The sequence below is a fragment of the Nicotiana sylvestris genome, chromosome 11 (assembly GCF_000393655.2).
Source record: "Nicotiana sylvestris chromosome 11, ASM39365v2, whole genome shotgun sequence".
Classification (NCBI taxonomy): Eukaryota; Viridiplantae; Streptophyta; class Magnoliopsida; order Solanales; family Solanaceae; genus Nicotiana; species Nicotiana sylvestris.
The window spans coordinates 85,778,983-85,795,709 of record NC_091067.1 but is presented as its reverse complement, the minus strand read 5'-3'; the positions used below and the strand labels follow the sequence as shown (position 1 = coordinate 85,795,709).

The window sequence follows — 16,727 nt, the reverse complement described above, 5'->3', positions numbered from 1 at the left end:
TCCTCCGAAAAGCATAAATGCTATATGGGCAAGCAAAGGAGGTCTTCTCTCTGTCCTCTGGTGCAATGGAGAATTGATTGTACCCTGAGTACCCTTCTAGAAAATAGAAGTGCGACCTTCCTGTCAATCTATCAAGAATCTGATCAATGAAGGGAAGTGGGAAGTGGTCCTTTTGGGTGGCCAGATTTAATTTTCGATAATATATTCAAATTCTCCAGCCTGTGACGGTTCTTGTAGAGATCAGCTCATTGTTATTATTTTTTAACACTGTCATGCCACCCTTCTTAGGAACACATTACACCGGGCTAACCCAGTTGCTGTCAGAGATTGGAAAATGATTCCCACATCCAACCAGTGTATCACTTCTTTCTTCACCACTTCTTTCATGTTAGGGTTCATCCTTCTTTGGTGCTCCCTGGAAGGTTTGTATCCCTCTTCCAGCAGAATTTTATGCATACAATAGGCTGGGTTGATCCCCTTAATGTCTACCATGGTCCACCCAATGGCAATCTTACACTCCTTGAGTAATTGCAAAAGTTGTTGTGCCTACACATCTAATAAACTAGATAAGATAATAACAATTAATATGGAGTTAGGTCATAGGAACTCATACCTAAGATGGGCGGGCAGTGGCTTCAATTCCAGCTTTGGTTGTTCTTCTATGGATGGCTTGGCTGGAGAAGTTTCTCTATTTTCTAAATGCAGGGGCTCAAATTCAAGAGTTTTATGCCCTCTAAAGCCAACACCTATTTTGCCAGTTCTTCCCCATTCACCTCATCCAAATTTACCAGACATGCCGCCAGAGGGTCCTCAATAGTTAGCATCTTATCATAAGCTTCTACGATTACATCCACGGCATTAATCAGAGAATAATTGGAAAATTCACTTGGTCACCTCATAGATTTCTGCACATTGAATGTTATCTCCTCATCGTTCAACCTCATCTTGAGCTCCCCAGTCTCACAATCAATGAGAGCTCTCCAAGTGGACAAGAATAGCGTTCCCAAAATTATGGGAATTTCTTCATCCGCCTTGCAATCTAGAATCACAAAATTTGCAGGGAACACAAATTTCCATACCTGAATCAACACATCATCCAAGATACCATAGGGTCTTTTCGCGGTCCTGTCAACCAACTGCAACAACATAGAAGTGGGTCTAGCTCTTCCAATCCCTAATCTCTTATAGATTGCCAGGGGAATAAGATTTATGCTAGCCCCCAAATCACAAAGTGCTTTGGCGAAAGCAAAGTTACCAACGGTGCAGGAAATTGTGAAACTCCCTGGGTCAGACAGCTTCTCAGCAATTGGTCTAGTCACCACCATACTGCAGGTCTGAGTAAGAGTCACTGTTACCAAGTCTTGGAAATCAAATTTTCTAGACATCAAGTCCTTCATTTTTTTTTTGCATAAACAGGCATCTCCTTAAAAGCATCAATCAATGGAATGTTTACCAGGATTTGTTTCAGCATCTAAAAGAAATTCTTGTATTGCTCTTCTTTTTGGTACTTGGCCAGCCTCTGTGGGAATGGTGCGGGTGGTATCTTCTTCCTAATGATGTGGGTATTTTCTTTGTCAGCTACCACCTCAACTACCGGTTCCTGGGCTATCTCAGCTTCTTTCTCACCCTCAACCTAGGTGTTATGCTCTCCCTAGGCAGGTTGTACTGTCACCTCTATCAGTTTCGTTGACTCATCTAGCTCAATGGGCACTGGTACAAGTGTCTCAACTTGTCTGCTTTGTCGAGCCCTGTCTTTCTCCAAGTCTAAGTCTCTGCTATAACGTAGACGTACTTCCATCAGTTGCTTCAGGCCTTGATCTTTTGGATTTACCTGCGTGTCTATAGGCAATGTCCCAAGAGGACGATTATTCAAGGACATCAAAATTTGGCCTATCTTTACTTCAATATTGTTAATAGCTAAATCATGTGCATCTACTCTTTCACTGATCTTTGCATTTGACCCAATAACATATTGCATCATTGCCTCAAGTCGAGAAAACCCATCTTCTTGTCTTCCACCATGCTGCTGCTGAGGAGGATGATAACCCTACTGTTGATTTTGATTATTATATCCATGAGGCCTTTGGTAAGAAACCATATTATTGTGAGGTCTCATACCTCCCATGTTTCCATTGTTGAGTTGTGGCTCGACTGGCCTGTATGGATGATTTTGTTGGCCCCAATTTTGACCACCCTATCTCTGGACTCCATAATTAGACACATAATTCATGTCCTCAGGGTAGTGATGATGATCACTTTATGCATTCCACTGGTTACCAATTGGCTGACTAATGCAAGATGTGCATAAGCCCCTATTGGTAGTATCTACAATGTGTACCTGTTGCTTTTGCCCTAACTCTTCCACCGTTTTGGTGAGTATACTCATTTGTGTCATTAATGTGGCCATGTTTTCAGCAAGAGTGTTGGATGGATCTAAGGGCACTGAGTGAACCACTAGAGTGATAGTTGCATTCCTGGTTGTCCACCCCAAATTTTGTGCCATCTTGTTAAGCAGACTCTGGCTTTCTCTCCATGTTTTTCTAAAAAATGCTCCACCAACTGAAGCATCAACATTTACCTTCACGCCATCTACCAAACCCATGTAAAACTGCTGCCCCAACATCTGATCTAGAATATCGTGGTGCAGACATATAACCAACATCCCTTTGAATCGTTCCCATGTTTATTGCAGTGTTTCCATTGGTCTCTATTTGAAACTCAAGATTTCATCAATTTGATGAGCAGTCTTGTTGGGTGGATGAAACTTGTTCCCAAATTGCTTGACTAGCTCCTCCCAAGTAGTTATGGAATTAATGAGGAGCGAGTTTAGCCAAGTCTAGGCAGCTCCTGTCACTAAGAATGGAAACAACAACACCTTTATTGCTTCTTAAGTTACGTTGGGCTACCTTTGAGTTTTGCAGATTGACAGTAAATTCTTCAAGTGCTGTTGAGGATCTTCGACTTGTGACCCCGAAAATAGTCTCTTATTTTGCAACAAGTGCATCATGTTGTTTGTGATTTGAAACGATTCAGCCTGTATCTGCAGGACTAAAATCGTTGTGGCAAAGTTCTTTGTTGTGGGTTGTGCCCAATCATATAGAGCAGCCACTAGCACAAGAGGTGCCACTGGCGCTAATGGTGCAACTGGATCTACCATGTTGTCCCCCATGTCTGGTTTGAATTGTTCAGTTGTTTGTTGTTGTTTGTTGGCCCGATTCAAGGCCTTAAAAACTTTCTCGGGATATGATAATGCTTCAAATACTTCACCAGATCTCGATGAGTTTCTAGGCATGCACCTGCACAACTAAGTCAACAAACGCTAAAATTTAAATGTATAGATTAGGTATAGAGAAAACTGACTACACTAAGAATTTTTGTATTTCTTTCAATTGTAATTGATAACACAATTAATTCCCAGGAAATGACGCCAAAATTTGATAATGCCTAACTACGCCTTATAAAAAGGACAAACGAACGTTGCAAATATAATCTGAGTATTTAGCCCAGAGTTGAACCCACAAGGAATTAACCTATCAATTACTCTTGTTAGACTCACTAAATTCTACGTAATCAACTTCCCTAAATGCTTTGAATAACAATTGAGGATATTTTCTACCAACTACGACTGAATGTAATTAAGTAAATAAAGACTAACTATGATTTAGTTATAAACAATTAAGAGAAGGATCTAAGGTTGTGATTTCCCCTATTGATGGAATTCCTTCCAGTTATGTTTCATATAGATTTGCCTAACCGTCTCTATCAATCATGAGCACTCTTATTACTGTAAATCTCTCCCGAGTAATCAAGACAATTTACTAGACGCACTCTCCCAAGTTACGCTAGCAGGCTTTGTTTATTAAAGCTCACTTTAGATTGCACCCAAGGCTTCGTTATCCCTAATCCCGCCTTTAAATCCTCGGTTATTGATCCCTCATATACTCTGGGAGTGGTGTTGTTCAACAATTACCTAAATATTCACTCTCTTCCAAGTAATACATACTAAATAGGTACAGCTAATTAAGGATTCTATCAATTAACTACAACAAGAACGTAGTTGAACAAATAGTGATTAAACCGGGCAAACTATAGTAACATAACAAGAAGTTCATCCTTCAATAGGTTCCATCAAAACCTTAGACTAAATATTTAGATACTCATACTAGTGTTCATCATAACAATAGCCAAATTCATCACAAATGGTAAAATACAAAAGGAAGAAAGGAAGAACTCGATGTTGAATTATCCTCCTTGCCCCTTGCCCCTCCTTTCCTTCAACTAAGATATGAAAACCTTGATAATGTTCCCTCGGGTGAGATGGACCTTCTATATGTTAAGTGGAATTACCCCTCGAACGTCCAAGTTTACCCCTGAACTTTATTTTTCCGGAACTAGACTAGCGCGGTCGCGCTAATGGGCGCACTACTGACTGCGCATATGGCATAACATTATGCCTTGAACTCCTAGGCTAGCGCGGTCATGCTAGTGGACGCGCTAGTCTAGGTCATCATTTTAGCCCTTCTTTCTCTCTTCTTCTAACGTACTCAGCTCTGAGGGGTTTCCCTTGCTTCAATTTAGCTCCAATTATAGTTTAAGTCCTCATACACGCAACTCGTTCCTGCAAAATATGAAATTCACAATTAGAGCCAATTCATCATCATTTATCTATCCTATAACAGTGAAACATAGTCAAGCCGGGGCATAAACAGTCTCCAAATTACATGAATCAAACCTATTATCAATGCTTATATATGCAAGTATATGTTGTTTTGAAGGTATTTATGCATATTTAAAATATATAGGGAAAACTTGGGTATCAATAGGTCCATGTCTGAGTTCTTTTGTCAGTCTTCAAAACTTCACATGTTCTTGGGACAACAATACGAATGCACTCACACTTTCAAAATATCAATATAATAACTAGAACTACGAATCGGACATAAAAATGCATGAAAATTTCAAAGAAACTCAAGAACTTCCAAATTCACAATCGAGTGTCTAAATCCTAACAAATAAACTCCGTTTAGTACACAATTTTACAGAAATGTTTTAAATAGCAAAATGAACCTATACCGAGTTCCGAAATCAAAATCCGAATCCTGTAACAATAAAGTCAACCTACGATCAAACCTAGAAAGTCTTTAAACCTTCAAGTTACAAGTTTCGACGAATCAAGTCAAATCAAGTTAGAGACTTTCAAATTCAATTTCAAGCTTACTCCCAAGATCAAAATCATGATACGGACCTACCGGGATCGCCAAATATCGATCCGGGATCATTCACTCAAAATATTAACCGTAGTCAACTCAAGTCATTTTTAAAGCGAAAAATCATATTTTTCTTTTAATTTTCCCATATTGCACGTGCAAATCGAAACATACTAAATGGAACTAATACATGTATTAAAACACGAAAATAAGGGCTAGAATTCAAAATAGCCTATCGAATCATCACACTTTTTTCTCCCTAAATTAATTGGTAAGCAACTCTAATTTATTTCTCATCAATTCCCCTGTACTTTTCATGCATTCTTAACTTCAAATCTATGAAATACATGATAGAAATTAAGAGTTATAGGTAAAATCTAGGGACTTGTAAAATTGGGATTTAGACCTCAAATTAAGGTCGAATTTTGAAATAAATTACATAACAGACTCGGTGGTGAATGGATAATCAAATTTTGGTCCGAATCTCGAATTTCGACCAGGCGAGTGCAGGGTTGACTTTTTAATTTAGCGAAAGATTGAAACTTTTTCTTTCGTGGGTAGTTTCCCAAGTTTATTTTGGATTGTTTGATAGATAATTGGCTATATTCGATTGGTTTGGAGGCTTGTTTGAAAGGCAAAGCTGGGGTTGATTATTGATTTGATTGCGGAACGAGGTAAGTATTGTGTTTAACTTTGACTTGAGGGAATTAGTATTTGTTGGTCTATTTGTGTAACGACCCGACCGATCATTTTGAGCATGCATTTCGCTCATCGGTTCCCGGGCATGACTAGCCTCATATGATATATTATGATTTATATAAATTGTCGGTTTTGAGTTTCAGGTGGAACAAAACAGATATGGAAAAATGATTCTCAACTTAAGGCTTATAATTTGAGAGGTTTGACCAAGTCTTTGACTTTTAGTACTCGATCTCGGATTTGAATTTTTATGATTAGATTAGATCCGTTAGGTGATTTAGGATTTATGAGCGTGTTCGAAATGTAATTTGGAGGCCCGTGGTAGATTTAGGCTTAAATTAGTGAAATTTGAATTTTGGCGATTCCTGGTTGGTTGTGAAAATACTGATATCGGGGTCGGAATGAAATTACGGAAATTGGAGTAGGTCCGTAGTGTCACTTATGACGTGTTTGCAAAATTTTAGGACATTCGGAGTTGAAATGATTGGTTTCGGCATCGTTTGTGGAATTTGAAAGTTCCTAAGTTATTAAGCTTGAATCTGAAGTTGATTTGGTATTTTGGTATTGTTTTGAGTGATTCAAAGGCTCGATTAAGTTTTAATGATGTTATGGGAGGTGTTGGTATGTTTGGGTTAAGGTCTCGAGGGCCTCGAGTGTGTTTCAGGTGAGGTTTGAGCGAGTCCGGGCATTACCGGGACTTAGGCATTGATTCTGGTGCTTAAATTTATAGTTGGGGCGGATGTTTTACCGCTGAGGGTGGTGATTTTACCACTGGGGGCGGTGCTTATACCGCTGGGGCAGAAAATGGTCCGCGGTGAGGAAGAATTCGCAGCTTCACTGGTCTGACTTCGGAAGCTTATATCTTTTTATGTAAAAAGAATGTTGAGATGATTCAAAAATAAAAGTTGTAGCCCTTTGTTTCTAGTTTTCAGAAAGCTAAACAAATTACAAGTTGGACATCGTTAAAGAAAGTTATGGCCAAAATACTAAAGTATGTCACTGTGGTCAACATTTTCCGCTGTAGCAGTGGATTTACCGCGGGCAGCGATGATGGGGATCCGAAAAGTGCACTATAAATATGATATTTGGGGTTTTATTTTATATTTTGACCAAAAGGCTCGGGCTTTGGCGATTTTTTGAGGGATTTTCAAGAAAATAATCGGGGTAAGTGATTCTAACTTAATTTTGGCTAAAATACATGATTATAACGTTGGATTCATCATTTGAGTAGAGATTTGAGATGTAAATTTGGGGAAAATTATGGAACTTCATAAAATGATTTTTTGGGATTTGAAAGCCGATTCGAAGTTGGAATTGAGTGAAATTAGTATGGATAGTCTAGTAATTGAATTGGTTATCAGATTTTGAGACATTAAACGGATTTTGAGACGTGGGCCCGGGGGTTGGGTTTGAGAAATTTTGGGATTCTTTAGTTAATTTAATTATTTTTGCCTGGGCTTTGTTACTTTAGTGTATATTGATAATAATATACTCATTTTGGTTAGATTTGGAGCATTTGGAGGCCGATTCGAGAGGCAAAGGCATCGCGTGCTAGAGTTTGGACTAGTTTGAGGTAAGTAATGATTGTAAATATTTGTCCTGAGGGCATGAAACCCCGGATTTCACATCGTTGTGCTACTTTGAGGTGATGCACACGCTAGATGACGAGCATGGGGTCGTTCACCATTGGGGATTGTGACTTTGTCCGCCCCGCATGACTGTTAAACCGCGTATTTGATTGAAAACTGTTTGATATCATTGTGTTTTGGAAAGTATTATCATATTTTGGACAGAATGCCATATTTGGGCCCCGTGCCAACTGTTTTGGACCCTTAGGGGATTTTTTCTACTATTCCTCACTATTTTAACTTCATATGTATACTCAGTCATGCTGTATTCTACTATTTTCATAACTCAACCATATTAACTCCGTTTTGATATTTTAAATGATATTTTGGGCTAAGCATCATGTTTTACTATCGCCCGAGTGGCATGAGAAACTTTTGACTTAGTGAGGCTGAGGGCTTGTGTTGTGAGGATATTATGGGATCGGGATGCGCGCCGCAGTAGTGTGGTACTGCTTTATGATTGTGAGGTTGATGGCCTGATTTGTTACAACATGAGGTGGCTTGATATGAGGTCGAGAGCCTGTTTGTTTATGCCATGAGATGGCTTGTTATTGTGCCTTGTCCGTAAGGGCCCCTCCTAAAGACTGTACACCCCTAATGAGTGTGGGTACCCAATGTGAGTGATATGATGTAGCCCGAGGGGTTGTTGTTGCTTCGTATTATTGCCCGAGGGACTGTTCTTGATCCATGCTTTGCCCAAGGGGCAGTTCTTTATTCATGTTATGCCCTAGGGGCTGATTACAAGTGATTATGAGGTAGCCCGAGGGGCTAGTTCTATTGATATTATGCCCAAGGGGCGGTTTATGGAACAAGTTTTGCCCGAGGGGCTGTTTACATTTCTATCAATTTTACTCACTAATTTATCATCGTTTGAAACTATTGAAAGTTGTTTTTAAAGGTTTTACTAAAACTGAGTTTGATTTACGAAGTAAATGATTTCTATACTTTTTTGGAAATGTACTGCATTTGTTGTAGCATTATGACGTGGCTTACGTGTTTTCTTACTGCTCATCTTTCATTTACTTTTATTACTTACTGAGTTGGCAAACTCACATTACTCCCTGCACCGTGTGTGCAGATTTAGTTATTCTAAACCCGGTTGCGGGTGTTGGTTGCTTAGTGGCAGAGTCGTCGGAGTTAGCAAGGTAGTTGCCCGACGTTCGTAGCCCTACTCTTCTCCCTCCTGTCTTCTTTAGATTGTTTTAGTATAATTTCAGACTCTTCATTGTATTCAAACCTTAGTAGATGCTCGTGACTTATGACACCCCGATATTGGGCTTGTGTATTTATTTCGCACTGTTCATTTAGACTTATATTATGAGATATTTGATTAATTAAAGGATTAAAAATGACTTTTATTGAAAAGTGGTTAAATTCGAGAATTATGTCAGCTGGCCTAGATTTGCGATAGGCGCCATCATGACCGAGTCGGTTTTAGGGTCATGACAAGTTGGTATTAGAGCCTAGGTTACATAGGTCTCATGAGTCATAAGAAGGTTTAGTAGAGTCTGGCGGATCAGTACAGAGAAGTCTGTACTTATCCTCGGGAGGCTGTAGAATCTTTAGGAAAAACTTCACATTCTTGAATTCTTATTGTGTGTCCTTGATTCAACTTGAAATATAACTCTTTGAATTTCTTCCACACGTTCGTATGTGTGCATGAGCGCTCAGTATCAAATGTGCATCGATGGCTTGTGATTCCCTGATTGAGGGGTCAGATGTGATCTCTGTGTGTTGATGTTGGGCCTGTCTGGACGACTTGAGGCCAGGTTTTACCTGTAGCTTGAGCACTGAGGTGTTGATTGTATGAGCATGTGCTTTTTGAATTTATATGTTCGGTAGTGTCCCTTTTAGTGGAAACGATGGCTGGATGACTATGTAATGAGTATAATGTTACTGCGAGATGTGTTCATATGATTTGAATGAGACGAGAAGGGTCTGCTTGGGGGAAGAAAGAACTATTTGATACTTGATATCCATCTTGATTTGATGTATAGCCCCGAGTTATGGGAGTGTGATGAATCTTTTCATGTTTTTTAGTTGGGGAGTGGAGTAGATTTCATGTTATGATATGAGTTCAGACTCAGGAAGATTAAGTAATTGCGTAATTTTTATGACAGTGGAAGGGTATGAAGAGCTATTAGTTTGAGGTGAAGCAGGTGTGTTATCTCCTTCTGAGTGTTCTGAAGTTCGTATGAGCCTTATGTTGTTTGCTAGAAGATCTCTTTTACCAGTGAAATATATGTATGCAATTTGAATTTGGGGTCACTTAAGAAAGTGGGCTTGACTGTTACGAGGGTGAATGCGAGATTTGCCAAAGATTTGAAGTACTAGATGGTCTGTGTTGCACGAGCTTTATAAAGGATTAAGTTTAATCTCACTATGGTATTATGGGAGTAGTAGAAGATATGCATTATGAGTTATTGTGTGTTTTGGTCTATGGCTTTGCGCCAAGTGGGGGAGTCTGCTATTGATTAGTTGATTGCACAGTTATGTGCTATGTTGGTTCCAGATGGAGGCATACTGGTAAATTAGTTATGGCTTTCGGAGGTTGAGACCGAGGATGGCTCGAGTAAAGGAAATTTCAATACATGTTATGTTATGCTTTATGGGTGTATATAAATCACGGAATGGCTTGAGTCATTATTGGTAAAGGATGTACGGTGCATAGAACATGGTGTTTCTTGGTTGCATTAAGGTGAGGTTACATTCTGCGGTGTCGAAATGCTATTGGAGCACAGGTTATTCGGTCCGTTTGATTGATATAATGGCAGTTTGAGTAGAGTGGATGACTCTCAAGAATGGTTCTAGTGGGTTCCAGATCTTACAAGTAATAATTGGAGATCTTCAAGTTGTATATTTGGCTAGAAACTGAGCTTTGCATTGGAGGGTGTCAAGACTCGTGGTGTTTCTGTATCATTATGGGATTCCATATATCAGTATTATGAAGGTAAAGGTAATGGCTTTGGGGTTCGCAGGGAGTCACTTCAGGGTAGGTATTTTGAATGTGGTGAGTTTGGTAATATTTAAGAGAGTATCCGGCGGCTTATGAGCCTTAGACGGTGTGGCTTTATGCTTGGGTCTCTTATGGTGAGTTTGGGTTAAGGAATTGTGGTGTTATAGCAAGAAGAAGCATCAAGTTGAAGGTAAATCAGAAGGAACTTGGATAAATGGGATGGTTTGGTAGTAGGCCGGATCGACATGGTAAGGATATGACTAGTTCTTTGGGTGCTTACGAGGTAATGAGATTCTACAGGTGTTTCGCGGCAATGCTCTTGGGTTTTAGTGGCATGCGTAGCTTGGTTGATGTGAGAAGGATCTAATCCTGATGGTTTAGTTTTGTGCAAATGGAATTCGGAGAGTTATTGATGGTTTCTACCATGGTTAGAGATTTATATTTTCTACGAGCGTGAGGATCATGGAATGTATAGTGATTTCCTTGTAGATGGAATCAATGGAAAGTTCTTGGCTAGTTGAGTACGTAGTTGTTGTGGCTCGGAGTGGATTATGAAGTTCTCATATTTATCATAGGATGGTATGGTATATGCGGTATGTTGTGTAGGGTTGAAATTTGCATGTGTAAGGTCACGGTTAAATTCTGAAAGGAAGGGGGCATAAATTCTTAGGTAGCATGGACAGTTTTTGATGACTATGTAAATGATATTACTAACATGTATGGCTTGATGAGAGTATACGTTTTAGAAAGGGCAATGTGTTTAAGTTGAGGATACTTTTAGTATTGCGGTACTCTCTTGTTTGATCGACTGCTAATATTCGAGTTTACTTGGTGGCACAGAAGAATTATAGGAGTACCTTTCATGGGATGATTGGGTATTAGAGGTGTGTTGTATATTCGGACGGTGGAGTTGGGATCAGATATGGTAATTCATGTGCTATATGGATTTGGAGGCTGGGAGTTCTCATAAACAGGTTAGGTCATTGTTATGGGCCGGGTATATCGGTCTTGTGTGGTAACTATTAGAGGTTGGAGACCCGAGTGGATCCTTGTTGCTTAGTATGCTAGATTTTGATGTAATATTGGGCATAGACTAGTTGTCTCCATGTCGTGATATTCTGGGTTGTTGCTCTAGGATGGTGGCGTTGGCTATGCCGGGAATAACACGAATTGAGTGGCGAGGTTCGACGAATTATGTTCCTAGTAGGGTGGTGTCATTTTGAAGACCCAGCGGATGGCTAGGAAGGGTTGCCTTTCTTACTTGGCCTTCGTGATGGATGTCAGTGGAAATACTCCTACCATTGATTCAGTTTTGGTGGTGAGGGATTCACCGGATGTGTTTCCTGCTGCCGGGCATGTCGTCGGACAGGGTTATTGATTTGGTACTGGGAACTATATCGTATGGCACCGGCAGAGTTAAAGGAGTTGAAGGAACAATTTTAGGGACTCCTTAATAATGGGTTCATTGGTAGGCCAATATGGATGTGTATTCTAACTCGAGTCGGCTTGGTTGACTCCAGGTTGTATTGTTGAGGGATGTGTTGATTCGATTGTTATTGAGTTTATTAGTGATCTAGGGAGATCTATGAGTTACCTTCCCGTGTTGTGAGGCATTGAGATTTGTTGGTTATAGACACATGTGTTGCTGTTTTGTTGGGGTCTCTCAATGGAATTCGAGCAGGAAGAGTTATTGGTATTGCTTGGCAGATGACGTATCGGTTGTGTCCTTTCGGATTTGTGTAATGTTATGTCAATTGCTTCGCCGTGGTTATGATGATTTGCTTTTGGTTCTAGATATCAAATTGCGCGTGGTTGTCGATTTGAGCATAGTAACTTTAGGTGTTTCATGTGGACCAGCGTTTGGATGAGGTCACGCATTGGAAAGAAGCTATGCGGAGGTATGATCCTGCGGGTTAGATTCATGTGTTCTGGTTCTACCACGTGTGTCGAGTTCTCAACATTGTGTGTACTGGTACTGGAGAGATTATGGTACAACTCTCTCATTTGAGTCATTTTTCATGAGTTGAGTACATTCGGATTGTTTCTTATTGGTGCGCGGATTGCATGAGTTGTGATTTTAGATTGTGCTGATGTTCCATGTCACCAGAGTAGTTGTGTTGGATTAGATGAGATCATTGGGATTTAGAATGAATACAACGAGATTCGGTTTCAGCGTGTTGGAAGGATAATATCGATGTTCGGCTCAAAAATTTTCTATGGTCCTTGCCAAAGGAGAAGTGACTTCACGAATAGTGATCTGAGGAATGGTCATGACTTTCTACGTGTTTCATTTATCAGTGGCAGTATACAGAAGTGTTGAATGAGGCTTTATTTGATAAAGGGTTTATTATCGATATTCGGTTGTTCTAAGCAACTGATATGATCAGAAGTTATCGCTACGAGAGTTTGAGCTATGCGGTATATCATGTAATTGCATCTAAGGTTGCAGGTATGGTTTGTTACAGCTTGTTTGGGCTTATTCAGAGTATAGATGTGAAATTCTGATCTTGTAGATGATTTCAGAAGTGGAAATGTGGTTCTAAGGTTTATGGGCTAGGTTGGATTGTGAAATTTCAATTGCATTGTGTTATCGAACCTATGTGAGATTGGGTGACGTGGGATCACCCCCGATTTTTGCATGGTAAGGTTACACAGTGATTTGATAATTTTTGAAACAACTTTGGACACGTTCGAGGACGAACGTATGTTTAAGTGGGAGAGGATGTAACGACCCGACCGGTTGTTTTGAGCACGCATTTCGCTCGTCAATTCTCAGGCATGACTAGCCTCGTATGATATATTATGGCTTATGTAAATCATCGGTTTTGGTTTCTAGGTGGAACAGAACTAATATGGAAGAATGGTTCTCAGCTTAAGGCTTAAAATTTGAGAGGTTTGACCAAGTTTTTGACTTTTAGTACTCGATCTCAGATTTGAATTTTTATGATTAGATTAGCTCCGTTGGATGATTTGGGACTTAGGAGCATGTTTGGAACGTAATTTGGAGGCACGCGGTAGATTTAGGCTTGAATTGGCGAAATTGGAATTTTGGCGCTTTTCGGTTGATAGTGAAATTTTTGATATCTGGGTCGGAAAAATTCCGGAAATTGGAGTAGCTCTGTAGTGTCATTTGTGATGTATGTGCAAAATTTCAGGTCATTCGGAGTTGAATTGGTCAGTTTAGGCATCGTTTGTGGAATTTAAAAGTTACTAAGTTCTTAAGCTTGAATCCGAAGTTGATTTGGTATTTTGGTGTTGTTTTGAGTGATTCGAAGGCTTGACTAAGTTTTAATGATGTTATGGGAGGTGTTGGTATGTTTGGTTGAGGTCTCGAAGGCTTTGGGTGTGTTTCGGGTGAGTTTTAAGCGGGTTTGGGCATTACCGAGAATCAGGCATTGATTCTGGTGCTTAAATTTATAGTTGGGGCGGAAGTTTTACCCCTGAGGGCGGTGGGTTTACCGCTGGGGGCGGTGGTTTTACCACTGGGGCAGAAAATGGTCCGCGTTCCGCAGTGAGGAAGAATCCGCAGGTTTACTGGTCTGACTTCGGAAGACTATATCTTTCGATCTACAAGGAATTTTGAGATGATTTAAAAATGAACGTTGCAGCCATTCGTTTCTAGTTTTCAGAAAGCTAAAGAAATCACAATTTGGACATCTTTAGAGAATGTTATGGCCAAAATACTAAAGCATGTCACTGCAGTCAACATTTTGCACTGTAGCAGTGGATTTACCGCGGTCAGCGGTGATGGGGGATCCAAAAGGTGCACTATAAGTACGAGATTTAAGGTTTTATTTCATATTTTGACCTAGAGAGCTCGGGATTTGGTGATTGTTTGAGGGATTTTCAAGAAAACCATCGGGGTAAGTGATTATAACTCAATTTTGGCTAAAATATATGATTATAACGTTGGATTCATCATATGAGTAGAGATTTGGGATGTAAATTTGGGAAAAATTGTGGAACTTCATAAACTAAATTTTTAGGATTTGAAAGCCGATTCGAAGTCGGAATTAAGTGAAACTAGTATGGATAATCTCGTAATTAAATGGGTTGTCGGATTTTAAGACTTTGGTAGGATTTCGAGACCTGGGCACGGGGGTTGGGTTTGAGCAATTTCGGGATTCTTGAGGTAATTTAATTATTTTTGCCTGGGCTTTCTTCCTCTAGCGTATATTGATGATAATATACTAATTTTGGTTAGATTTAGGCATTTGGTGGCCGATTCGAGAGGCAAAGGCATCGCGGGCTAGAGTTTGGACCGGTTCGAGGTAAGTAATGATTGTAAATGTTTGTCGTGAGGGTATGAAACCCCGAATTTCACATTGTTGTGCTACTTTGAGGTGAAGCACACGCTAGATGATGAGTGTGGGGTCGTGCACCATTGGGGATTGTGACTTAGTCCGTCCCGTATGACTGTTAAACCTCGTATTTGATAGATAACTATTTGATATCATTGTGTTTTGGAAAGTATTATCATGTTTTGGGTTGAATGCCATATTTGGGCCTCGTGCCAACTGTTTTGGACCCTTATGTGATTTTTACTACTATTCCTCACTGTTTTGACTTCATATTTGTACTCAGTCATGCTGTATTTTACTATTTTCATAACTCCGACATATTTACTCCGTTTTGATATTTTAAATAATATTTTGGGTTGAGCATCATGTTTTACTGTCGCCCGAGTGGCATGAGAAACTTCTGATTGAGTGAGGCTGAGGATCTGTATTCTGAGGATATTATGGGATCAGGCTGCGCACCACAGCAGTATGGTACTGATTTGTGATTATGAGGTCGAGTTCCAGATTTGTTGCGCTACGAGGTGGCTTGATATGAGGTTGATAGCATGTTTGATTATGCCACGAGATGACTTATTATTGCGCTTGGGCCGTAAGGGGCCCCTTCCCGGACTTTGTACACAACAGTGAGCGCGGGTACCCAGTGTGAGTGATATGATGTAGCCCGAGGGGATGTTGTTATTTCATATTGTTGCCTGAGAGGCTGTTCTTGATCAATGTTTTTCCCGAGGGCGGTTCTTGATTAATTTTATGCCCGAGAGGCTGATTACGAGTGATTGTGAGGCAGCCCGAGGAGCTAGTTCTGTTGATATTATGCCTGAGGGGCGGTTTATGGTACATGTTTTGCTTTGAGGGGCTATTTATGTTTCTATCAATTTTACTCACTGTTTTATCACTCGTTTGAAACTATGGAAAGTTGTTTTAAAAGGTTTTACTGAAACTGAACTTGATTTACGAAGTAAATGATTTCTGTACTGTTTTGGAAATGTATTGCATTTGTTGTAGCGTTATGACGTGGCTTACGTGTTTTCTTATTGCTCAGCTTTCATTTACTTTTATTACTTACTGAGTTGGCATACTCACATTACTTCCTGCACCGTTTTGCGCAGATTTAGTTATTTCTGACCCCGGTTGAGGGTGTTGGTTGCTCAGTGGCAGAGTTGTCGGAGTTAGCAAAGTAGCTGCCCGACGTTCGCAGCCCTGCTCTTCTCCCTCTTGTCTTCCTTAGATTGTTTTAGTATAACTTCATACTCTTCATTGTATTCAAACCTTAGTAGATGCCCGTGACTTATGATACTTCGATGTCGGGCTTATATATTTATTCTGCGCTGTTCATTTAGACTTACATTATGAGATATTTAATTAATTAAGGATTAAAATGACTTTTATTGAAAAATGGTTAAATTCGGGAATTGTGTCGGCTGGCCTAATTTCGCGATTGGCGCCATCACGACCGATCGGTTTTAGGTTCGTGACAAGTTGGTATCAGAGCCTAGGTTACATAGGTCTCACGAGTCATGAGCAGGTTTAGTAGGGTCTCGCGGATCGGTACGGAGACGTCTGTACTTATCCTCGGAAGGCTACAGAACCTTTAGGAAAACTTTACATTCTTGAACTCTTATCATGCGTTGATTCAACTTGAAATGTAACTCTTTGAATTCCTTCCACGCGTTCGTATGCGTGCATGAGCGCTCAGTATCAGATGTGCATTGATGGCTTGTGATTCCCTGATCGAGGGGCGAGATGTAATCTCTGTGTGTTGATGTTGGGCCAGTCTGGAGGACTTGAGGCTGGTTTTACCTGTTGCTTATAGGTATGCTCCCAATATTTTCAATCACCAATATGAGACTTTCATGTCCAAATGCAGATATCGAAAATCAAGTGGGAAACAAAAAAAATCAAATATCAAGCCCTTGATCCAACAGTTGAATAGAAGAAT

General features: G+C 40.0%; 1 protein-coding gene across 1 annotated transcript; it reads right to left on the bottom strand.

Moving 5' to 3' along the window:
• Positions 1-890: 890 nt before the first annotated feature.
• LOC138881268 (uncharacterized) lies at positions 891-1,397 on the bottom strand. The gene has a single exon (XM_070161484.1). It carries the CDS (start codon positions 1,395-1,397, stop codon positions 891-893), a length of 507 nt encoding a protein of 168 aa, XP_070017585.1.
• Between the last annotated feature and the right edge of the window lie 15,330 nt (positions 1,398-16,727).

Excerpts from the sequence above, each read along its gene's own strand:
- LOC138881268 (XM_070161484.1), bottom strand. The coding sequence starts at position 1,397 with ATGAAGGACTTGATGTCTAGAAAATTTGATTTCCAAGACTTGGTAACA.